The 25,480-nt window shown below is 41.9% G+C and overlaps 1 protein-coding gene across 2 annotated transcripts in view; it reads right to left on the reverse strand.

Annotated features, from left to right (window-relative positions):
- Positions 1-3,170: 3,170 nt before the first annotated feature.
- The window catches only part of BMPR1A (bone morphogenetic protein receptor type 1A), a 167,349-nt gene continuing 145,039 nt past the window's right edge, over positions 3,171-25,480 (reverse strand). For both annotated transcript variants that reach the window (XM_036461234.2, XM_045570699.1), the window contains 6 exons: positions 22,296-22,440; positions 15,840-16,032; positions 14,245-14,542; positions 9,105-9,280; positions 7,450-7,580; positions 3,171-7,368 (listed from right to left, as the gene is read on the reverse strand). In XM_036461234.2, coding sequence (XP_036317127.1) covers positions 7,243-7,368; positions 7,450-7,580; positions 9,105-9,280; positions 14,245-14,542; positions 15,840-16,032; positions 22,296-22,440 — 1,069 coding nt within the window. In that variant the 3' untranslated portion in view covers positions 3,171-7,242. The remainder of the gene's footprint in view (positions 7,369-7,449; positions 7,581-9,104; positions 9,281-14,244; positions 14,543-15,839; positions 16,033-22,295; positions 22,441-25,480) is intronic.

The raw sequence follows: 25,480 nt of genomic DNA on the forward strand, positions 1-25,480 counted from the left end.
ATGTGAGACTGTTGGAGAAATGGGAGTGATTTCGGCGGAGTTCCATCGCAAACTCGGCCGCCCCCTGGTGGGGGTCGGGAGGGCAGTCGCTCCACCCCCCTGCGCTGAGCAGGGCACAGTGGCCTGTGAGAGGTCAGTCCTGAGCCCCAAGTAAAGGCTACGATTGACCCTCCGAAGGCAGGAAGCCCCACCCCTGATGACCTGTAACCTTAGGGAGTCAATCAGAGACCCTCCATGGACAAAACCACATGTCCAAATTATTTCACAAACACCAGGAAGGGGATAGAATGGTCTAGAAACAATGTTTCTTAAGCTCTCCTCCCCTGGAACCTCCTCTGCAGTCCATGTTTATCTTGAAAACAAAACACTCCTGAGCACCATTCCCACCCTCTTCTATCAAGAAGCTCCCCCAAACCTGGCTTGACAAACCTCGTGGGGGAGGGGGAGTGAGGAAGTAAATGAAGGGAGTGAGGAGGAGAGAGGAAAGGTTGTGTTATTTGCTCCAAGAAACAGTGATTATTCTACTCCTCCCTGAAAAAATGAGTCCAAGGAATGTGGAACCGAGGTGGGCAGGACCCACCAACTCTATGAGCAATAGCCCGGAGTGCCAAACACTTGTGGAAAATTAGGATCAGGAACAAGACCCAAAACTCACCAAACTGAAGTTTTTGGAATATATAAACCTTTAGAAACAAGAGAGAAAATTGTAAGATAAGTCTTATATGCCACCCAGATCCTGGTCTCCAAATATCTCCCTTAAAGGGAACCCGAGTGCCTGTGAGAGGGCTGACTGGGCCGAGCTGGAACATCTGTGCCAAAGACAACAGGCATGGCCCGCGTGGCTCAGTGATAGTGCCACCCATGAGCCAGGTCATGCTTAAACTCCCAATCAGGGCACATGCCCAAATTTTGGGCTCGATCCCCAGTAATGGGCATGCAGGAGGCAGCCCATCGATGTTTCTCTCTCATCAGTGTTTCTAACTCTATTCCTCTCACTTCCTCTTTGAAGTCAGTAAAAACAAAAACAATGGTCACATGTCAAAAGCTCAGGAGTGTGAGGAGCTCCCGGTAGCTAAGTCTGGGTCAATTTGAACATCAAAGCCACTAATGACCTAGTAAGCCTGCCCATGAGTCCCATGCTGGTGGGCCTGAGAAACACAAACACCATGTCCACCCACTCACTGGCTTTTGCTCCAGAGAATGTCAGAGCCACAAAAGGGTTGAAGGGGAACAAGTCCTGACAACTACATGGTCCTAGCCAGAACCTGGGACCGGAAAATGTGCTCTCGTGGCTTCTATTAAAACACCTGGCAAATGGTGTTGCAGGTGTGTGTCATGGTATCGATGCTAACTTCCCTGATTTTGATAATTGGTTGCATAACAGAATCCCTCTGAAGCATTTAGGGATGGAGGCATAGCTCTGCAATGTACTCCAAGTAGTTCAGAAAAAAGCACGTGTGAACACAGACTCCGAGCGCCTTTTTACTTCCTGTACATAACACAGAAAATGACCAGTTGTCACAAAATGTAAGTTTATGAATCTGGGTGAAGGGTAAATGGCATTTTAAAAACTACTTTCCAACTTTTCTGGAAGCATGAAATTATTTCAAAATACAGTTGAAATTTGTTTAAGTAAACACACACACACACACATCTCAGTATATGGGTGAAAAGCAGAAGGTAGGATAGAACATAAGAGGGACATGCTAGGAAATTTGGAAGAAACATCCAGGAGACCTAGTATTTGTCTAATGGTAGTTCTAGAATGATCAAAGTAAAAGGAAGTAAAGTAACAATGAAAGAAAAGTTTCCAGATCCAAGAAAAGGTGAAAAAACAGAATGGAAGTAAGTAGACATGCAAGTTTAATCTTCAAAAAGGAAAGTTCTGCTTGTGAAGGAGTGTGAGTTACTCCACCCAGCACTGCCCCGAACACGTCCATCCTCACGGGCCACATGGTGCTGGGAGACCGGGGGCAGCCCTCGAGTCGAACCACATCGAATGATAAAAACCACTTCTTAAGTGTTCGAAGTGCATCCCGCAAATGTGCCACAGCTTCCAATTCTCTCTCAATGTCTTTCAACACTTACTTGGATTCCAGTGTAGTGAACAGAGAACAGATTGCTTAAACTGATTCAAAATTTGCTTTATAAAATGGCTTCCACTAAAAAAACAAGCTGTAGCTTGAAAATATTTTCAGTATCAGCATTTTATATTGACTTTTTAAGAAAATGTTTTTATTGATTTCAGAGAGGGAGAGGAGAGGGATAGAAACATCAATGATGAGAATCACTGTTTGGCTGCCTCCTGCACATGTGCCCTTGACCAGGATCGAACCCAGGACCCTTCAGTCTGCAGACTGAGACGCTAATCACTGAGCCAAACCGATCAGGGCTTGGCTTTGAGACACTGTCACATCTCGGTTCCTGTATGCAGGAGGATCTGGGTGGCGAGGCGGCTGTCGGGAGCCCTGCGGCTCCTGGTGGCCCTGAGTGTCACTAAGGGTGCCCGGGACCCTTGGGGACAAAGACCAGAAGGCTCCAAGGGGGTAGGTAGGTCATATTCCCTCTAGACCTGAGAATGGCAGTCCTACCTGAAAGGATCCACCTTTCTGCCCTGTCCTTTGGTTCCGCTGAAATACTGTGTGCACAGCCCCGACGCCCAGCCTCAGGGTAACCTGCCATTTCTGCTCACACCCTGAACTCCTGGGAATGAAGTCCTCAGATCAGAACAGTGCCCGTGCCATTGGGTGGCCTTCAGGCTGTGCTCCCAGAGCCACGTGGACTCCACTCCTCTCCAAACGCCAGGAGGCGGACCCAGCCCCTGGGACCTGCCATGCTCAGCGAAGGAAGCAGGTGGAGGAAGGACCTCCCCTGCGCCAGGTGGCTCTCTCCAGCGCAGGCGGGAGTGTCATGAAAAATGCTCCGAGCACAATGTTAAAAACTTTAATTTTTTTCTTCCAACTTAAACCATTTTTTAAAAGTTCTTATATACTAGGCCCATTTTTCGAAAGGTAACCTAAGAAAATAAACATACAAAGGTTCATGTTTAATGATGTTCAATGCATTGGTTGTATTTTCTAAAACAATGGAAAGTAACCCAAATATTGAATAGGGAATTTTAAAAATGTCCCATCTATTTGATGGAATATTACATGGCCATTTTTTAAAAAAAAAAAGTTATGCTTTCAATGGCTACACGGTGACACACTATGATCTTAATATTGTAGAAAAGTATGCAGCAGAAAAACATTGGAAACATTCGAATGTAAATAGTGGTAACATCTGGCAATAGAATTTTGAATGATTTTATTTGCTTTTTTTCTTTCCTGTTTTCCAAAATTTCTGCAATAAGTACATATTTTTATAACTAGAAAAATATTTTTAAAAGAAAAAACACCTTTATTCTAATAGGTTTATGGCCCTTCTATCTACGTGAAGGATGGAGGGTATGGCTGTCTGGGCACTTACCTGCCCCTGCTCCGACCCGGCTTCCTGGTCGCTGAAGTGCACACTCAGGGACATGTGTATGTTCACTAACTCACTTTTTATGAAATCTCAACAGACATGCATTCTGATATACAATACAATCTGAGCAGAGCATCACAAAACACATCACTGAAGTATACTAAAATAAGGTTATTTACTGAAAAATGATACACTGGACATAATCTCTATATAGAACACAGCAGTAAATGGTAAACTTAATAAGGCGCTTTTTAAAGCAGATGCTGACAAAATAAATGTAGTTATGTTACATACCAAAGATGAATCTATATTTTTGGTGCTTTACAATTGCATGATAAAACTGTTTAACCCTTCTTTCAATGTCTATGTACAACTTCCCTAATTAAGCTATAATGGCATTTTCATTTTATATAATATATACTGCATTTTAATTTTTTAACGGGCGGGGACAACAGTCACTACCAGGGCTTAAATAATTCTACTGAAAGCACAGTACAGAGCACAATCTACAGTCATCCCCCAGTCAATCCTTTGCAAAAGCAGTGTTTACAGACTCTCCCTATGGGACAGTCTCCGTGGCCATATCAATGCTGCCAGATTTACTGTTTCTATGAGCGTTGGTTGTCTGCATTTCTCTCTGTGATTCTCTTAACAGCTCTGAGGCAAGAACTGGTATTTTAACACCTGACTCAAGCAAATAATAAATATCACCACTTTTAAACAGTACAAGAGCTGCAACAATACTTTAAAAAAAACAATGCCTATTTCTGCTGTTGAAATTATTTTAGATACTCAGAAACATTTTAAAACATGTATGAAGAGAAATATGACTTGAATTTATAAAATATTCCCTGGAATAAATTATTCAATATAAAAGTTGATTTTGTGCTAACTTCGAAATGCATAATTCTTTAAAAGTTGTATTGCATTTCTGTTTTAAACATAAGAAAAAAATCTGGGGTTAAAAGGTGTTTTTTTTTAAGCAAATAATTTGGCACATTCTAGGAAAATAATTTTCAAAAATGATGTCACTTTCTAAGTTTAGAAATACATCTGGATATTGAAAAGACAACATGAATTGTTGATTGAAATATTTTTTTGTGGAACTATTTTCAGAAAATTAGATTCAAATTTTATATTTCAGAAAGTTGTTCAACAAAAAAGCACAGGGAAAGCTCAGAATAAAGATAGTGACCTCAGTCTTAATGTGCCTCTGATCCGAGATGTTCACACAGCTCTCACTCGATGACTGAGGATGAACGTGTTAGATTCTGCCGCCTTTGGAGTTTGTTTTTATTTCAGTTATTTAAAGGGATGACAGGCAGGAGCCACATGTCTTTAAAGTGCTCAATTGTGAGACCAAATAATGGTTTCTAGGGTTTTCCAAATTGTTAACTATGGTACTATATCATAATTCCTGCCTCTTTAAACATTTCACTAAGACATTTAAGAGTAAAAGTAAGAAGGAAAGAAGTTTCATGCAACATTTTTTAACTTCTAAAACTTCAAATAAGTCATCTGCTTTTTAAAAAACATGTTACACTAGAAAATATTTATATTGAACAAGTCTCTCACATTAATTCTTGCTATCACTTTTAATAGGTCAATTTAATTTAAAAGGTTAATTATGATGGGCTGTACTTACACACTATCTGCAATGTTTTGCATCCACATACTATTTTAACATTTCTAAGAATAGTGCTTGCCATGTCTTATGTATTTTCTTTACTATTAAGATGACAAATGATTTTGAAGATTTATAGTTTGTCAAATAAAAATAAATCAAGGTTAACCTTAAGTAGATAGAAGGGCCATCACGTAGATAGAAGAGCTAGTGTTTTTAAATGCATGGCAATTTAGATAAAAATATTTATGAATCTCACTGGGAAACATTCTGAAGGAGCAAGTTATTTGGTACTACCTACCAACACATAAACTCACTCACTTTGATGAACATTTCAAACTTAAATTATCTTAGGTGAAAATTATTAAATTCAGTCAAAACTATTAAAGCAAATTTTAAATTTGTGAAATTTGATGTCAGTGTATTAAAGTTTTGCCCTTAATGACCGTCAAATTTTTGGTAATGAATGGAATCAGGCTCTGCTGTCCCCTCTCCAAAGTGTTTTGACCATGTTGTAACATAATCACATTTATTTTAGGCTCTATTCATAGGAAACTGTCTTACTTTCCGCACCTAGGAGTTGTTTTATCAGACGAAGGCATGAACGTTTAAAAGGCATTACGAAGTATAAAACGTTTCAGTGAAGGAGAAGGACTCCTTGGAATAACGAGGCATCCATCGCACACGCAGCGTATTCTGGAGTAGCAGCTACTCGGTACAGACATCACCGCTGACCAGACAGTGCCCTCTGTGCGGGATTCTTCATTGTCGTCACACGTTACAGAACAGAAACCACAGAACCGGAAACCTCAAATGATGCCAATGTCTAACAGCTGTTAATGACGTGTATCATCTCAAACAGAAATGTCTAATGAGAAGGCCGTTTCACGATGGAAAGTCGAGAGGATAGTATCTAAATGCAAGTCTGTGCCTGAAGTGAACAAACTCTGGGGTTTAATATACTAGTTAGAATGTATTAGTTCTAAAAATTCATATGTGGTTCTACTTTATAACATTTTCTTCTGATCTTTTATTTTTTCCCTTAAGAATGATGTGTGAGGTACAGGTGAGCTGGTTTCTATAACAGTATAGATGCATGTACATATAAAAAATATGGTTGTAAAAGGAGCATGTATTTTGCAAATAAAGCATATTACGCACAAAATATAAATAACTTCCCTTTTAAAAGTTACTGAGAACAAAGAATACAGAACATGGTTATAGGCACTTAACATTGCTATCAAACGCAGTCATTAGTAACTCACTTCAATAAGAAGTGTTTTCTTCTCAAGGTCATGGCATTGGAAGGTCCAACTTTGGACAGGATGCTTTCTATGGCAAAATACAATAATAATTACAAAAAAGAAGAAGAAGAAGAAGAAAAGAAGGTGGTGGTAGGAGAAAAACAGTTGAAATTTTCAGGCACTTTAAACTTTTTTGGCCTTTACATCGACTTTCATGTTAAAAAATAAAGTTGGTGGAGAAGCTAGCTCACTTTCAAGGTAAATGGCTTTTACGTGATTGGCGAATCTTGGTCAGGACATGCATTTTTAAAGCACAAAACCAATAGCCTCTGATATCTTCCTGGGTGTTCATAAGTCCTATTTTCTTCTAATTTGATGGCAGCAGAGAAGTCCTGGCAAGCATGTATGTGTACACACACCATTATCAAGGCCTGACAAACTATTTCTCACAAACTACGCAGCATCCCAAACAGATGGTAATCCATAGGCTGTTTACAAAGGCCGAGTACGATCCATGGCGTTTCCTCAGGCAGGAGCAAGGACACATTCCTCCGACTCTGCTGAATGCACTCATCTTCTCAGGCTTTCACAGAAAGCACCATTTTATGAGCAGGTAATTCAGCACCCAGAGTTGACTGGAGACTCAGGAATCAGGACTGAAGTCTCGATGTAGTCCATAAAAACCCGATTTAAAAGGCATCAGAAACCACACTTAGAGTAAAGCTGTCCGCAGGTACAGAGTGAAGTCCTGGAGTCCCCAGCTCATACTCTGCAGAGCCGGGAAGGTCCCCCGGGCAGCTGTGAAGGTGAGGGGAGGACAGCCTGGGAACTGCGCAGGCTGCTAACCCCCCTCTACCCCCACCGCGCCCTGGCGGAATCCTGGAGTTTCTGCTCAGGACTGCTTCACTGTCAAATCTTTACATCTTGGGATTCAACCATCTTTGCCAGCGTCTTCTTGATCCGCAGAGCCGTGAGTCTGGAGGCCGGGTTGTGGGCCCAGCACTCTGACATCAGCTTCAGCACTGCTCGAAGACACTGGAAAGCAGAGTGCAGGGAGCAGGTAAACACCGTTGGCCACACTCATCCTCCCTCCCTCAAGGGTCTGGTTCCACGTACCTCATCACTGTTCCATCTATTGGACACAATTGGCCGCAAACGTTTGACACACACAACCTCACGCATATCTTCATACGACGGGTCACTGGGCACCATGTTATAATATGGCAGCTGGTACTCCTCTACTATTCCTGCAGGGAGGAAACAGCGGACACAACCATGTGGCTGGACAGAATATACCAATCTACTCAGCACCTCATTAAACTATGGAACTGAAGCTGAATCCTACACAGAGAAGAAACATATAGACTTAAAAAAAATATATATTTTATTGAATTTTTACAGAGAGGAAGAGAGGGATAGAGAGCTAGAAACATCGATGAGAGAGAAACATCGACCAGCTACCTCGTGCACATCCCCTACTGGGGATGTGCCCGCAACCAAGGTACATGCCCTTGACCGGAACAGAACCTCGGACCCTTCAGTCTGCAGACTGACGCTCTATCCACTGAGCCAAACTGATTTTGGCGGGTGATTCACTTTTAATAGTAAATGTATGTTGTTCTCTTTTTTTATGTTTAACTAGAGGCCGGGTGCACAAAATTTGTGGACTCAGTGGAGGACAGTCCCTAGGCTTGGCCCGAGAAAGGGCCTTTTGGGGCTTTCCTTCCCCCGGCTGCAAGCAGTTGGCCTGGACCTCCCTCTGCGGGGCAATCACTGGCTGGCCACACATGCGCCACAGTCGCTGCCGCCAGTGGCTGAGCTTCCCTTTCTTTGCTTAGGGGGTGGGCCAGTCTAGTGAGGGGCTGTCTGCCACCTGACCACCCCTAACCGCTGGTCTGCCTGCTTGATCACCCCTAACCACTGGTCTGCCTGCCTGATCGCCCCTAACCACTTGCTTGGGGGCGGGGCCAGCCCTGTGAGGGCCTTTGGTGGTTCTGATCTCTGGTCCTTCTGCTTATGGTGGCTGGCCTTTTATTACTGTATATAGGATTATTTCCCCTATGCCTATCAGGACCCCACCATAGCTACAGAAGTAACAATTTAAGAGGGGGGAAAAAGCAGCAAGGCAAACACCCTAAATGTTCATCTAATTTGTTTCTCGGCATTGTTCCTAACAAATGCTGCAGAAAGAAGCCTGATCTGTACCATTAAAGGTAAAGCCGGAGACGCCATCCTGGGAAAGGGGTCTGGGAACTTGCTGTCAGGCAGCTCCCTAAATGCCAACAGCGGTGCCTGGGCCTGGACTATCTGTGCGGACAGCAGGGTTCGTGCTGAGACCTGCTCGCTCTCTGCATTTGGAATTTTGGAATATGCTAGGCAGAGGGCGCCTACATGACCAGCCGCCATAAAACCGCTGAGAACTAAGTCTCTAACTCCTTCCTGGAGGGTAAGGTAAATTTTAGAGCAGCATCTCCCACATCACACGCTGGAGGAATACAGTGTGTCCTGCCTTGCTTCCCTAGGAGAGGTCTTTGGAGGCTGCTGGCTGATTTTCTCTGATCTTTGCCCCTGGCACCTTTCCCTTTGCCGATTTTGCTCCATATCCTTTCCCTAGAAAACAAGTTAGCTGTGAGGACAACTACGTGCCCTTCCAGTGATGTTACAGGCCCTGTGAGAGGTCCATGGGATCCCTGGGATCTAAACTATGGAACAGAGTATTCACTTTCCGAATGAGAATGCAAACGTAACGGGAAACACCCCTCCACTCCTACCCCCTGTGACGCAGCGCCGAGCCATCTCCCAGATGATCAGGCCGAAGCTGTAGATGTCCGCCATGATGTAGGGCTGGAAGTGGTTCTTGTTGAGGCTCTCGTCCAGCACTTCCGGGGCCATGTACCGCCGGGTGCCCACTCTGGCGTTCAAGGGCACATCCACTTCATTTGTGTCACTGAGACAGGAGCAGATGATGTCCAGGTGGACGGTTAAGAACAAAATAGTTTTTCTTCAATTTTTGTTGTATTTTATAAAAGTCAGACTATCCTCCCAAATAAATAAAAATATATCTTTCTAAAACTCCACATTCTTTTATCAGAAACCATTGAGGCGAGATGTATTTTTAAATTTAACATCTTCCAGATTTTGTAAAAGTAATATACCCTTTAAATAAATAGTACCAATTCTAGAACTTCCCAGCAGTCTGGAGTAGGACTCTTCACAAGCTTGCTACCACGTGTACACTGAAAGCTAAGCATGAATACTGCTATCAAGCTGGATAAAGACAAGATACCTTGCACGAATGCAGGTAGTTTTGTCACCAAACACATGTGGTGTCACTCAAAGAAAAAGGACAATACCGAACGTAAGCTATCATGGTAGGTGACTGTGTCCCAGAACAAGCGGGTGTGAAGGGAAATCAAGAAGAGTCATTTGCCTGTCCATTCTCATGTGACACAAGGTTCCATTTCCTTCCTTACAGGTCCCACCAGCGCGGGCTGGGGCAGCAGTGCCCACAGTCACACTGATGTCATAGTGACGCTCACTGGGTTTTTGACTTGTAAGGTAAATTTTAGAGCTAGAAGACATGAAAGCTTTTTGTTAGGTCCTCAGTTCTGGAAACTACTATGAAGCAGAGATTAATGTATTCTATATTTCCTTATATAGCATCGGATGAATATTTGAGCCAATTAACACTACACTGATTAAAAACTAACAAATAAGATAAAAATACTGGAACAGCCAGGAAAGATTATTTAATTTTTTAATATTTGTTTTATTATGGACGAGTATTTTTTGTTTTTTAAAATTTTTTTAAAATATTTTTATTGATTTCAGAGAGGAAGGGAGAGGGAGAGAGACAGTAACACTGATTGGCTGCTGCCTTCATGCCCCACGCTGGGGATTGATCCCTCAACCTGGGCATGTGCCTTGATTAGGAATCAACTGTGATCTCCTGGTCAACCACTGAGTCTTGTCGGCTGGGCTGGACTGGTCCTATCTCAGGAGGGAATATACTAACTGAGCCTCACGCTGTCCCAAAGATGGAGGTGCCCACAGGCAAAGGAGGGAATATGCTAATTGACTGCCATGCCCTCAAAGATGGCAGCGTACAGTCCCCTCAGCCTTGCCAAGGCGCAGACACATGGCTGCTCAGTGCGCGCCTGCCTCTGGAGTCCCCAAAACCCTCAGCCCCACAACCACCCAGGGCTGGCCCAAGGCACAGGCAAGCCTCGGATGGCGGCTGCCTAGCCAACGCCTGAGGCACAGGCAAGCCTTGGATGGGGGCGGCCGGAGGCTAGTGCTGCTGAAATGGGCAGCAGCAAAGGTCTGATGGGGCGTTGCTTCCCCCCATCACCAGATCGCCTCCCAGCCGAGGGCTCTTGGAACATGAGAAGGGGTAGGCCAGGCTGAGGGATCCCTCCCTCCAGTGCTTGGATTTTCATGAACCAGGCCTCTAGTATTTTAATATTATGACTTGAAATTAATTCTGAAATGTGAAATGGCTGCTATATTCTAGAGCTATAACATTAAAACGATTTCAATAGTTTTTAACATCCTAAAGACGTTCTAATTGTAGTGATTTAAACTATTAATGATGTAGCAAGTGGTGATGAGAAATGGCATGTCTATTCCAGGGATGCGGGCTTTCTGAAGGGATAATGTGCAATATGCCTCCATTTAATACGCACATCCCTCTGTCTAGCCCTTGTAAAGAACCCATCATGAATGAAGTACTTGTATAAGTGTGCAAGGGTTAATATATATTGATAAAATACAATGTTCATTAAAGTATTCTGAAATAGAGACAAACCATAAGCAACTTTAATGCCTGTGAATCTGGTCATGAAAGAAGTTATATTTTAGTTTTTTTTGTATTTTCTTTTTTTTAAAAAAATAAATCTTTATTGTTCATATTATTACAGAAGTTCCTCCTTTTTCCCTCTTTCCACCCCACCCTCTGCCCTTTCTCCACCCCGCACTGTCCTCATCCATAGGTGTACAGTTTATGTTCAGTCTCTTCCCGCACCCCCCACTCCTCTTTTCCCCGAGAATGGTCAGTCCACTCCCCTTCCGTACCTCTGATTCTATTATATTCAACAGTTAATATTGTCCATCAGGTTTTTTAATTCCCTTGGTTTTTAGATTCACTTGTTGATAGTTACATATTTATTGTTCATAATTTTTATCTTTATTTTCTCCCTCTTCCTAAAGAACCCCCTTTAGCAATTCATGTAATTCTGGTTTGGCGGTGATGAACTCCTTTAGTTTTTTTTTAATTTGTGAAGCTCTTTATCTGGTCTTTGATTCTGAGTGATAGCTTTGCTGGGTAGAGTATTTTTGACTGTAGGTTCTTGCTATTCATCACCTTGAATATTTCTTGCCATTCCCGTCTGGCCTGCATAGTTTCTGTTGAGAAATCAGCTGACAATCGTATGGGTGCTCCTTTATAGGTAACTATCTGCTTTTCTCTTGCTGCTTTTAATATTCTCTTTGTCTTTTGCTCTTGGAATTTTAATTATGATGTGTCTTGGTGTGGTCCTCTTTGGATTCCTTTTGTTTGGGGTTCTGTGTGCTTCCTGGACTTGTAAGTCTATTTCTTTCACCAGGTGGGGGAAGTTTTTCTGTCACTATTTCATCCAGTATGTTTTCGGTATCTTGCTCTCTCTCTTCTTCTGGGACCCCCATAATTCTGATGTTGGTTCGCTGAAGTTGTCCCAGAGGTTTCTTACACTATCTTCAACTTTCTGGATTCTCTTGTCTTCTTGCTTCTGCGGAGGAGTGTCCTCTGGCTCTTTGTGTTCCAAATCTTTGACTTGATTCTTGCGATATTCCATTCTGTTTTTAGGACTCTGTATAGTATTTTTTATTTCAGAGAATGTATTCTTTATTTGTAGTTGATACTTTATTATTTCTAGTTGATCCCTTTTCATATCTTCATAGGTCTTGTTTATCGGCCTTTTCTAGATTTTTGAAAAACCTTATAAGTGATTTTGAACTTTATCCAGTCGCTTTTTGTCCTCCATTTCTTTCGTTTGTGATCGGTTTTCTTGTCTCGGCATTTTCGCTGCTTCCCTGAGTTGGTAGGGTGGGAGGATCAGCTGTATCTATGCCAAGAGACAGCCTTATTCGACCAGACTTGGAAAATTGCAAGAGCCTCTGGACTCAGCTTGGATGGGGTGGAGTTTCAGGGTGGAGCCTATAGCCTTGGCTTCTGGTTAGCCCCACCCTATGAGGTTCCTGAGTCTCAGTGTTCCTCAGAGTCCTTTGGTACTCACTGCAAGCACCTCTGAGAGAAAGGTGCCCTAGAGTTTTGCCCACTACCAGACAATCTAGTCTCCCCCAACAAGCCTGCAACTGTGGTTCAGTGCAGTTGGAAGTGGGGTTAAGAGAAGTCCAGAGCTTATGTCTCCTTCCCGCTAGGGCAATCCAGCGGCTCAATCAACAGTCTGTCCTCTGCGCGAAATGTGCGCAACTCAGGGGCTCTGACTTTCGCCGCTCCCCTGAGCTTCCGCCTTACAGCCCAGATTCCCTCTGTATGAGCCTGGGGCCCGAGGGTCTCGCCCAGAACTGGGGTTCAGTGTAGTTGGAACTGGGGCTCAGCAGAGTCCGGAGCTTTTGCCTCCTTCCCGCTAGGGCAATCTAGCAGCACAGTCAACAGTCAGTCCTCTGCGCGTCATGTGTGCGACTCCGGGGTTCTGCCTTTCATCACTCCCTTGAGCTTCCTCCTTACAGTCCAGATTCCCTCTATGTGTCTGGGTCTGCAGGGTCTCGCTCAGAACTGGGGTTCAGTGCTGTCGGAACCGGGGCTCAGTACAGTCCAGAGCTTTTATCTCCTTCCGGCTAGGGAACGCCAACCAGGCACTCAGCTCCCCCTCTTCTCCGGCTCCGTCCTCTCCGCCCATGCAACGTATCTCCGTACCTTTGGCTTTTACAGCTCCTCTGATTTTCCTTCTGGTTTTCTCTTTCCTTCTCGTTGTAGAATTTCCAGTCAGTCAACTTTCCTGTAGTTCTGGATAATGTCCACTTTATATTTTAGTTGTATTTTTTGAAATTGTTGTGCGAGGCTGCAGTTAGGCGGTTACCTATGCCGCCATCTTGGCTTCTCTCAGAAGTTATATTTGAAAAAATAGTATCAATATTATGAAAAAGAATGAAGTAGATCTACATAAACTAAAATAGAAGAATGTCTAAGACAGTGGTCGGCAAACTCATTAGTCAACAGAGCCAAATATCAATAGTACAACAATTGCAATTTCTTTTGAGAGCCAAATTTTTAAAAACAAACTTCTTCTAATGCCACTTCTTCAAAATAGACTTGCCCAGGCCGTGGTATTTTGTGGAAGAGCTACACTCAAGGGGCCAGAGAGCTGCATGTGGCTCATGAGCCGCAGTTTGCCAACCACCGGTCTAAGACAATAAAAAAACAGGAAATAAAAAATTATGTAATGGTGTGTGTCTCTCTCTCAATCTAGCCTGCACCCTCTCCAATCTGGGGCTCCGTGGGGGATGTCCAACTGCCAGTTTAAACCAGCAGTCGGACATCTCTCTCACAATCTGGGACTGCTGGTTCCCAATCATTTGCCTACCTGCCTGCCTGATTGCCCCTAACTGCTTCTGCCTGCCAGCCTTATCACCCCTAACAACTCCCCTGCCGGCCTGGTCACCCCCAACTGCCCTCCCATGCAGGCCTGGTTCCTCCCAAATGCCTGCCCTGCTGGCCTGGTCACCCCAATTGCCCTCCCCTGCAGGCCATCATGTGCAAGGAAGTGATGGTCAATTTGCATACCACATCATCTCTTTATTATATAGGATGTAAGCACAAACACATTCTTGAAATTCCACTGTCCTAAATACCAACGTGCAAAAACTTCTGGAGATTAATAGAATTCCAAAGAGTGGGCAAAGATCACTTACCTATTGAACTTCACTGCAAGGCCCAGGTCAGCAATACAACAACTTCCATTTTTCTTAATGAGAATGTTTTTGCTCTTTAGGTCTCGATGAGCAATTGCAGGCTTTCCTTGGGTGCCGTAAATCTCCGTGTGCAGATGGCACAGGCCACAGGCAGCTGAGTATGCCAGCTTGAGCAGGGCCCTGGTGTCCAGCGTTGTACACTTCAGGAAGTCATAGAGAGACCCATGTTCATGATAATCGGTGATCAGATATAGCTGGGTCCAGGAGCCGGTGCCTTTAATGTCTGCGGCTATAAAACCTGGTGGGTGAGTTTCAAGGTTAGTTATCAGAGGTGTCATGGAGAGTAATGAAGGCTTCCAGGGTCATAACATATGTAACTCTACACTTCTGCAACACATTTACAATAATATTAATGATCATCCTGAGAATGATAACAGTATGACTAGCAAAATCACATAACATATAATAACCTGGGGGAATGTAATAATCTACATGACTCTCTGAGCATGAAACCTATAAAGATGACACTTAGAAAGGATCCTCAATTTCAAAATGAAAAGTACTCACACTTAAATAAAGTTAAAATGATCAATGAGCCAATTCTATGCTCCCATCAATGCCTCCTCACACCTGCCAGCTCGCTGACAAGCAGGTCCATAATGATGGCCCCTTTCCTCTCCTCTTTCTCTTTAGTAAAAGGTCAGCAAAAGTGCCGAGTAGTGCCCTGCCACCAAATTCATGTCTACCTGGTGCCTGTAAATGTGACCTTATTTGAGATGTAATCAAATCCAGATGAGGTCGTACTAGGTTAGGGTGGTAATTCAATGACTAATGTCCTTGTGAGAGGGAAATGTGGACACAGACACTCAGGGAAGCAGGAGTAATGTCTCTCAGCTGAGCATCAGGGACCGCTGGTATCACCAGATCCAGAAAGAAGCAAGGAAGGGTCATTTTTGCAGAGCCTTCAGGAAGCATGGCCCCTCTGACACCTGCATTTTAAACCTCAGGCCTCCAAAGCTAAGAGGGAATGAGTGCTTGTTGTTTTAAGGCCCCCATTTGTGGTAATTTGTTATAATAACCTTAGGAAACTACTGTAAGTGCACACTATACTCTTGGCGATGAACCATGCACCATCTACACTAAAGGGAAAGGAAACAGTAGCTGAAAAGAAAGGCTGGGAAAGCCAAACGAGTTGATGGACCCTACGGACAGATCATGCCTGAATGATTCTGCTGTTGTATAAATGGGGTGAGGGAGAAACCTACTAAGCTGCATCATATGGTGGCGGTAGTTTAGCTTACCAAAGGCATATATAGTTACCATAGAAAATTGCTTAAATTTAGCAATAAAACACTTGGTTTTTGTTAGATATGAGTAAGTCCAATAAGTTGGCATTACTTTGAAATTCTTTGTTGTTTCCTCAGCAGGGTAGTAAATACAGTGGCTAGTTAACATTTAGAACTGTGTTTATTTAACTGTTTATCAGACTGCATTTCCTTTAGCCCAACACCCATAACTGAATTTACATATGCTCTCAGAGCCCACACCCCACTAATCTGTCAGAATATGGAATTGCTGAAAGAATGTGCACCCACCGAGTATGTTTTCATGGCGCATCAGCACCGTCTGGTAGATCTCCGTCTCACGAAACCAGCTAGCTTCTTCAGTGGTAAAGAACACTTTGACTGCCACCTTCTCACCACGCCATTTACCCATCCACACTTCTCCATATCGACCTTTACCAACTTGCCGAACCATCTGAATCTGTTTGGCAATAGTTCGCTGAACCTTCATTTAAAAAAAAAATGTTTTGAATTCTTAATGAAAAGAACCTATTAAGACTGAGAAAGTGGTCTGATAGTTCATCCCATTAAAAAAGATGGTATCTGATCAACTCCATTACTCAACCTCATTTCCGCTTCAGAGCCTTGTGCAAGAGCAGCTTCCTTCCCTGGTAAGGGCTACATAGCACACACATACACTTCTCGGTTGCTGCACTTATCACAATTATAGTTCTTTATTGTTATCATAAATATTTGAGTTCCATCCCACCCTGCTCACAGGACTTAGGTAGTTTCTGAGGACAATACCTGGAATACATTAAGTGCTTTAATTAATATTTCTTGAAAGTAAGTAATACATTAATTGCTACCATTAGTGGTCATAGTAAGTTAAACAGAACACTAAGGTCCAGTGTAGACTGTACTTAAAATGGGCCAAATTTTGGGAACACCTAAACTAACTTACTTTATTTTTCATTTTATTACAGAATCATTTTGTAATTTTTTTCAGAAGATTACTGACATATAACTTACCCACAATAAAACCCACTCTTTTTGAGAACTGTGTTTTACAAATGCATAGTCATGTAACCACAATTAAGAGTGAGAGCACATCTGTCACCCAAAAAATTCCATCTCATCAGCGTTGGTGGTATAGTGGTGAGCATGGCTGTCTTACAAAAAGTTCCATCATTCTCTTTAAAGTCAACCTCCCTCCTCCTCCAGATCCAGGCAATGCTGACTGGCTTCCCATCCCCACAGCCCTGCCTTTCTGAAAACTGCACAAATGGAAACCTGAGACATGTATGCCTCTGTGCCTCCATCATCCCCTCAGAACATGCTGCTCTTGAACCCATCTATGCTACTGCTGCCTGGGCCAGTGGCTTGTTCCTTCTCACTGATGAGACAGTCTCCTCTGAATGTTATGACCACTTATTATCCACTTACCAACTGATGAACTTTTGGGATGTTTGAAATGTCTATCTACTATGAACAAAGCTGTTATAAACATTCACATTCAGGTCTGGGCATGTCTGTATAGTTCTTTGGCGAATATTTAGCAGAGGGACTGCTTCACTTGTATAGAAAAGTGAGTGCTTAAGTTTTCAGTCAACTGTCAAACTTTTCCCAAAGTGGTTGCACCATTTTGCACTTTTTTTTAAGAAATAAAAGTTACACAGTTATGGTTTATTATTCCAGTGTGCTGGCCACATTGTACACAAAACAGTGTTCTCTTCAAACATTACCATCCTAATATATAAAAACTCTGGGTTGTAACAACCAAAGGTTAACCAACCAGAAGTCAGTCCTGCAGTCAGTGCTGCTGCTGACTGCAGGTGCATGTCCCAACACTGACTGCTGAGGGGGCTGTGAATCAGGGCCAGAGAGAGGCCTGAAAAGCTGGGACTGATCCGTTGCTTCTGTGGCAGCCAGCATTTGATCAATACTTACTTCTCTCTTTCTTTCCCAGTCTGGCCAGTAGCTCCGCCTCCATTTTTCTCCAGGCCTCCACTGGGGCTGCTGATCAGCCCCACCTTTCTGATCAGGCCCCATTGATAGGCCCAGAGATGCTGACTGGTATAGGAACTGACCAATCAGAACCAAATATGGGTGCTGTGGGGAGCCAATGGCTGCCTAGGAGGTGGAGCTTTTGATGCTGACTGGCATAGAAACTGACCAATCAGAACCAAATTGGCCAGCAGAGGGCAGCTGGGGATGATATCAGGCCAGCAGTAGAGGGAAGTTGGGGGCAGCCAGGCCAGCAGAGAAGGGCAGTCGGGGTGATCAGGTTGGTAGGCAGGTGAGCAGTTAGGAGCCAGCGGTCCCAGATTGTGAGAGGGATACCAACTGCCGGTTTAGGCCCAAAACTGGCAATTAGACATCCCCCAAAGCGTCCCCAATTGGAGAGGGTGCAGGCTGGGCTGAGGGGACCACCTCCCCCCCGCATGAATTTCATGCACTGGGCCTCTAGTTTATAATAATAAAAGTAGATGAAACCGGGGCTGCAAGGGAAGCCTAGGTCCCGGTGCCAGAAGGAAGCTGGTGCCAGCAGCCAGGTGAAGGCAGGCCTATTTTTTCATTAATTTTGTGCACGGGCCTCTAGTTATAGATAAGAAAACATTGTCCTTATAGTAGAGTGAGCTGAAAATGCAACCAGGCTCCGCTAAGTGAAGGCTGTGGATATCTTTTTGTATGTTGTGTGACAATTTCTTTTTTATTGCTTTATTTATTGTTTTAATTTAAAAAAATCTTAAATATGTTACATGCAATAAACATTAATATCTCAAGAAAAACAATTTTAAATGATGTTATATGCTATAAACACCAATTATTCAAGAAAAATGATCTTTAAAAATATATACTATATATTATATATTAATTTCAGAGAGGAAGAGAGAAAGAGAGATAGAAACATCAATGATGAGAGAGAATCACTGATCAGCTGCCTCCTGCACAATCCCCACTGAGGATCAAGCCTGCAACCTGGGCATGTGCCCTTGACTGGAATCGAACCTGGAACCCTTTAGTCTTTGGGTTGATTCTCAATCCACTGAACCAAACCAGCTAGGGCAAGAAAAATGATCTTACATATAATAATACAACATACAATAAACATTAATATTTCAATAAAAGAATTTTAAGTATAATAATATTACCAAAACTATACTAATATACTATATCATAAACATTGTAGAAAATATTAAACATCTGCAAACAACAGGATTACTTCTATTATATTCTAGAATATTACCCCCCCTCTGGCTCTATTTTTTGTTCATCAGTTTATTATGTTGTTCATTATATTTCACAAATGAGTGAGATCATATATTTATCTTTCTTCCACTGGCTTATTTTGCTTAGTATGATGCTTTTAAAGTCTATTTTGTCAGAAATTCAGAAATGAGTATTGTTACTCCAGCTTTTTTTTCTTTTCCATTTGCATGTAAAATTTTTTTCTATGCCATCACTTTCATCCTGTGTGTGTCTTTTGTTTTGAGGTGGTTCTCTTGTAGACAACATATAGTTGGGTCATGTTTTTGAATCCAGTCAGTTACCTTACACCTTTTGATTGAAGCATTTAATCCATTTACATTTGGGGTTATTATTGAGAGGTACTTATTTATGTACATTTTAGTTCTGTCTGGCTAGGTTTCTTTCTCTGTTTCTTCTTCTTGGAAATTACTTACAGCAATCCCTTTAGCATTTCTTGTAATGCTGGCTTGGTGGTGATAAACTTCTTTAGCCTTTTCTTGTCTGGGAAGCTCTTTATTTCACCATCTATTTTGAATGATAGCCTTGCTGGATATAATAACCTTGGTTTCAGATCTTTGCTTTTCCTACCTTGGGTACTTCATGCCGTCTTCCCTTCTGGCCTGAGAAATAAGGTGTCAGCCTTGTGGAAACTGCTTTGTAGGTAACAGTTTTCTTTTTTCTTGCTGCCTTTAAGATTTTCTCTTTGCCTTTAATTTATGGCATTTTATTATGATGTGTCTGGGTGTAAATCTGTTTGGGGTTTTTTGTGCCTCCTGAATGTGTGACTTTTTCCCTTACCAGGTTAGGTAAGTTTTCTACCATTATTTCATCAAATACCTTCTTTACTCCTTTCTCCCTTTCCTGGCACACCTCGTATTCTAAGATGGCATTTTACATTGTCCCACAGCTCCCTTACGTTGTCCACCTGTTTTTTAATAGTTTTTTTTCTTTTTGGTTCGCTAACTGAATGATATTTTCAACTGTCTTCTAATTCACTGTGTATTCCAATGTGTTTTTTTATTTGTGTCATGTCATTCTTTATCTCAGACTGTTCTTTTTTTCATAGTTACTATATCTTTTTTCATACTGTTGAGCATTTTTAACATCACTTTGAACTCTGTTTCGGATAAATTTCTTATTTCTGCTTCATTTTTCTTCTAGAGCAGTGGTCGGCAAACCAAGGTTCGTGAGCCACATGCAGCTCTTTGGCCCCCCGAGTGTAGCTCTTCCAGAAAATACCACATGCGGGTGCACACGTACAGTGCGATTGAAACTTTGTGGCCCATGTACAGAAGTTGGTTTTCAGCTCTCAAAAAAAAAATTTCAATTGTTGTACTGTTGTTATTTGGCTCTGTTGACTAATGAGTTTGCTGACCACGGTTCTAGAGAATGCAATAGTTCTTTCATTTGGGGATTGTTTGTTTCCTCATTTTGGTTGTCTGTTTGGGTTTGTGACTATGTATTAGGTAGATCCTCTATACCTCTCAATCTCTAGTGCAGGACAGTGTTAAAAGATATTTCTGACAAATTGGATCAGGCAAAGACTCAAACCTCCAGAGACTGCCTCTGTCTATAGACTAATAGGATTCCTATGTGAATTGCCCCCAGGCAAATCATCCTCAGGTGTGTGAAGAGTTTTTTTTCCAACAGGATGGGGCAGTTGCTTCTGTCTGGAGGCTAATAGTTACTTTTACTCTCTCTCTTAAAAAAAAAAAAAAAAAAAAAAAAAATATATATATATATATATATATATATATATATATATATATATATATATTTTATTGATTTTTTACAGAGAGGAAGGGAGAGAGATAGAGAGCTAGAAACATCGATGAGAGAGAAACATCGACCAGCTGCCTCCTGCACACCTCCCACTGGGGATGTGCCTGCAACCAAGGTACATACCCTTGACCAGAATCAAACCTGGGACCCTTCAGTCCACAGGCTAAAGCTCTATCCACTGAACCAAACCAGTTTTGGCTACTTTTAATCTCTTAAGTGGCCTCAAGGCAAGGTGTTTTCCAATAGGTTGGGTGGGTCAATTGTCTTTTGCCCAGGCAAGGCAGATGTCTGTGGGAAATATGTCCTCTGCTGTGTGAGGGAATGACTCATCCCAGGAAACTTGGGGTGTCTGACTTGAGCTTTATCCCCCAGACTCCCAGTCCTGGGTTCTGCTCCCATAGCTCTGGTCCACTTCACCCTCTCTGTGCCAGAGCACAAGGTGGGTGGCTCCACAGGAAATTTTTGTGCACTGGCCCTTTATGAGGGTGCCCAACCTTTTAGCTGCCACTCCATGGCAGACAGCTCCCCAATGCTTTTTACAGCTAGATGTTATGTGGGTACTCTCCATGGTTTAGTGCTCTCTGCTGGGGAGCTTAGCTTGGGGGCTAGATCCCGGAGTTCTCAGTGGCAACTCACCACAGCTGAGATCTCTCTACAGGACTTCAGCTGCTGACTGTGGGTGCCCAGCCAGCCCTTTGCTCCTCTGCCCCTCCTACCAGTCTCTATGTGTTCTCCACCTTTGGTCCTTGGATATCAATCAGGGTTCTCTCCTGTGGCTTTTTGGTTGATTATTCAGGAAGGCTTTCTGTATTTCAGTTGTAATTCCAGCTTGTTCCTAGGAGCATGGCTGTGTAGAATCCTTCTATTCTGCTATCATTTCTAATCCCAGAGATATTTCCATTTTGCATTTTAATCATCAATGTGAGACTGCCAGCTGATATCCACAGTCTTGGCCATATTTGTGGACATGCAGTAGCATCTTATTGTGCTAGTTTGGGTTTCCCCAATGTTGCTATATTTTCATATGCTTATTTGCCATTCTCATATCTTCTCTTGGAAAGTGTCTATTCAACTCTTTTATCCACTAAAAAAACTGAATTGTCTTATTACTGAGTTGTAAAAGTACTTTATATATTCTGCAACACAGATTTGTGATTTGGTTTTTAATTTTCTTAACAGTGTCTTCTAAATAAGACAAGTCTTACATTTTGAGAAAGTCCAATTTATCATCTTAAAAATTGCCTTATACCTTTAGATTTCCTAAGAAATCTGTGTTCAACTCAAGGGTTACAATGATTTTCTTCTTCTTTTTTAAAAAATTTTTTTAAAATACATTTTATTGATTTTTTACAGAGAAACTTCTTTTTGACTTAAGAATCGGAATAGTCCAGGAGTCACACATCTGATTCACCTTCAGAATGGCTGTTAGAGCAAAGCTTGTGAGCTAACTCCAGCACTTATGTAACAATCCATGACCACACTTCTTTCCTAACCTTATTTGCCTATTTTCCTTGTTTCATATTTCTTACTTTTGACTAATTTCATCTTGCATTACTGCGGCCATCTTTCTCACTAAGGACAACACTACACCTGCGGTCATGCTCCTGAGGCTGCCATAACCATGCACCCATAGCCTGTCCTGATCAGGCACTGATTGTGACCATGCCCATCACCCTGCCGTGATCGCACTCCATCACCCTGCTGTGACTCTGCTTCCACAGATGCCCGTCTTACCAGCAGAGGCAGTCCGGAACCGCTGCCAGAGCTCTGGGACTGGTCAATGAGGTCTTTCAGGGACTCCCCCGCAGGGATAAACGCTTCATCCTGTTCCAAGTCACGATTGTAACGACGTCTGCTGGAGATGCTCTTGCAATAATGTCTTTTCAAAAAGCAGAAAAAGAATATACATTAAAATCCTAAAACTATAAAATTTAAAGCTTATCAACAGCATTTTTCTTCCTTCAGATAGGATCATATCAAAATTAGCTTTAGCCCAGATAACATGCTTCTGCCAGCAGAACCTCCAGAAGGGGCTCTGCCATTCTAGCTTGAGTGCTGCTTGGACAAGTGGGAAAGACGAATAAAAAAACAGCATGTGGATGTGACTGCAATGTTTTAAATTACACACACACACACACACACACACACACACACACACACGTCTACAAAGTTCAGAGAGGATACCGTATTTTTCGGACCATAAGACGCACCAGTTTTTAGAGAAGGGAAATGAAGAAAAAAAGATTCTGAAACAAATAGTGTCCTAAAATATTTTATGTGCATTAAAACCCAACATCACAGTCATAAACACATGTAATCAACCCTGTAAAGTAAACAGCAGCATTTAGAACCATTTTAGAGCCGGGCAAGCACACAGAGACCACACAGAGCCGGGCAAGTAAAAAAACTTTGTTTTTAAAGTATATGTGTAGGCTATATTTGGACCATAAGACCCAGGGACTTTTCCCCCCCCACTTCTGGGGGAAAAAAAGTGCGTCTTATGGTCCGGAAAATACGGTATATATTATAGCAAGTGGTAACTAAGTTTTTCTGGGAATGTAGAAATATAAACTTTCTGTTACACAAGTATTGTTATTTGAATTTGTAAGTATACTAAGTATACTGGTTAATAATGGTGGATTTTGTAATAAAAGAACACAGATAATTTCAAGAGAAACATCAAAGGTGCTCTATTCAAAGTAATGTCCATCGCTAGCTACACATTTCCCCCATCTTTCAGGTAATTTGTGGAAACCATCCCAATAGAACTTTTCTTGTTTTGAGACAAACTATTCAGAGACCCAATTTTCCACTTTTCGTATGTTTTGAAGTGCTGCTCAGAAAGTGCTGGTGCCATCGATCAGAACAAGTGGTAATCTGAAGGAGCAAGGTCTGGTGAATATGGCGATAAGTTAGGACTTCCCAGGCAATATCTTTTAACGTGTCTTTAACTGGTTTTGAAGGGTGTGATGGTGAGTCATCATGAAGCAAATTACTTTGCGATGTCTTCTGGTTCAAAGCATGATTCAAATAATTTGTTGTTGGTAGCAATCAATATTAATGGTTTCACCTGGTTTTAGAAGCTCATAATACACCACACCTTTCTGATTGCAGAGATTGTCTTCTTTCCAAAGCAATTTGGCCTTGCAGTTGATGTTGATGGTTGATCTGGATCAACCCATGATTTTGTGCATTTGATATTCTTAAAATAAATCCAATTTTCAATTTTCATTGCCAGTCACAATTTGATGCAAAAAAGACTTTCTTTTGTGCAGCTGAAGCAACATTTTACTGATGACTTTTTGGTTTTCCATTAGTCGTGTTTTTTTTTTGTTTTTTTTTAAAATATATTTTACTGATTTTGTACAGAGAGGAAGGGAGAGAGATAGAGAGTGAGAAACATCGATGAGAGTCATCAATCAGCTGCTTCTTGCACACCCCCTACTGGGGATATGCCCGCAACCAAGGTACATGCCCTTGACCAGGATCAAACCTGGGACCTTTCAGTCCCCAAGCCTACGCTCTATCCATTGAAATTTGTTTTGGCCCATTAGTCTTTCATTCAGTTAGTTGATGTAGCATCCATTTTCCTTCCTTTAAAATTTTTCCTGGGGGGGGGGGGGGGTTGGGAAGATAATAGGGGGATGAGGACACATATGTAATACCTTAATCAATAAAGAAATTTTAAAAATATCTTTCCTTTTATTTCTAAACAATTGGAAATTGTTTGCTGAGCAACATTTAATCTTTCTGCAAGTTGTTTTTGAGTGGGACATGCATCTTCATACAATAATGCTTGTAATGGTTGGTCTTCAAACTTTTTCAGTTGACCTGGACATTCTTTTTTTAAAAAAATTAATCTCTATAATTCATATTATTACAATTGTTCCTCTTCCCATAGCTCCCCTCCACCAGGTTCCTACTCCACTCTCTGCTCTTACTCCCCACCCCACTGTCCTCCATCCATAGGTGTACACTTTTTGTTCAGTCTCTTCTCGCATCCCTTACTCCCCTTTCCCCTTGAGAACTGTCAGTCCATTATCTTTCTATGTCCCTGATTCTTTTACAATTATATTCACCAATTAATACTGTTCATCAAATTTTTTATTCCCTTAGTTTTTAGATTCACTTGTTGATAAATACATATTTGTTGTTCATAATTTTTATCTTTTTCTTCTTTTTCCTCTTCTTAAAGAATACCTTTTAGCATTTTATATAATTCTGGTTTGGTGGTGATGAACTCCTTTAGCTTTTTCTCACCTGTGAAGCTCTTTATCTGACCTTCAATTCTGAATGATAGCTTTGCTGGGTAGAGTAATCCTGGTTGTAGGTTATTGATATTCATCACTTTGACTATTTCTTGCCACTCCCATCTGGCCTGAATAGTTTCTGTTGAGAAATCAGCTGACAATCATATGGGTGCTCCCTTGTAGGTAATTAACTGTTTTTCTCCTGCTGCTTTTAAGATTGTCCTTTGCTCTTGGAATTTTAATTATGATGTGTCTTGGTGTGGTCCTCTTTGGATTCCTTTTGTTTGGGTTCTGTGTGCTTCCTGGACTTGTAAGTCTATTTCTTTCACCAGGTGGGGCAAGTTTTCTGTCACTATTTCTTCAATAGATTTTCAATATCTTGCTCTCTCTCTTCTTCTGGGACCCCCATAATTCTGATAGTACGCTTAAAGTTGTCCCATAGGCTCCTTACACTATCTTCATATTTTTGGATTCTTTTTCTTCTTGCTTTTCCTATTGGGTGTTTTGCTTCTTTGTTTTTCAAATCTTTGACTTGATTCTTGCGATCCTCTAGTCTGCTGTTGGATCTCTGTATGTAATTTTATTTTGTTATTTCAGTCAGTGTATGCTTAATTTCTAGTTGGTTCTTTTTCATATCCTCAAGGGTCTTGCTAAATTTATCAGTCTTTT

This window comes from Pipistrellus kuhlii, unplaced genomic scaffold (genome assembly GCF_014108245.1).
Source record: "Pipistrellus kuhlii isolate mPipKuh1 unplaced genomic scaffold, mPipKuh1.p scaffold_m20_p_35, whole genome shotgun sequence".
Classification (NCBI taxonomy): domain Eukaryota; kingdom Metazoa; phylum Chordata; class Mammalia; order Chiroptera; family Vespertilionidae; genus Pipistrellus; species Pipistrellus kuhlii.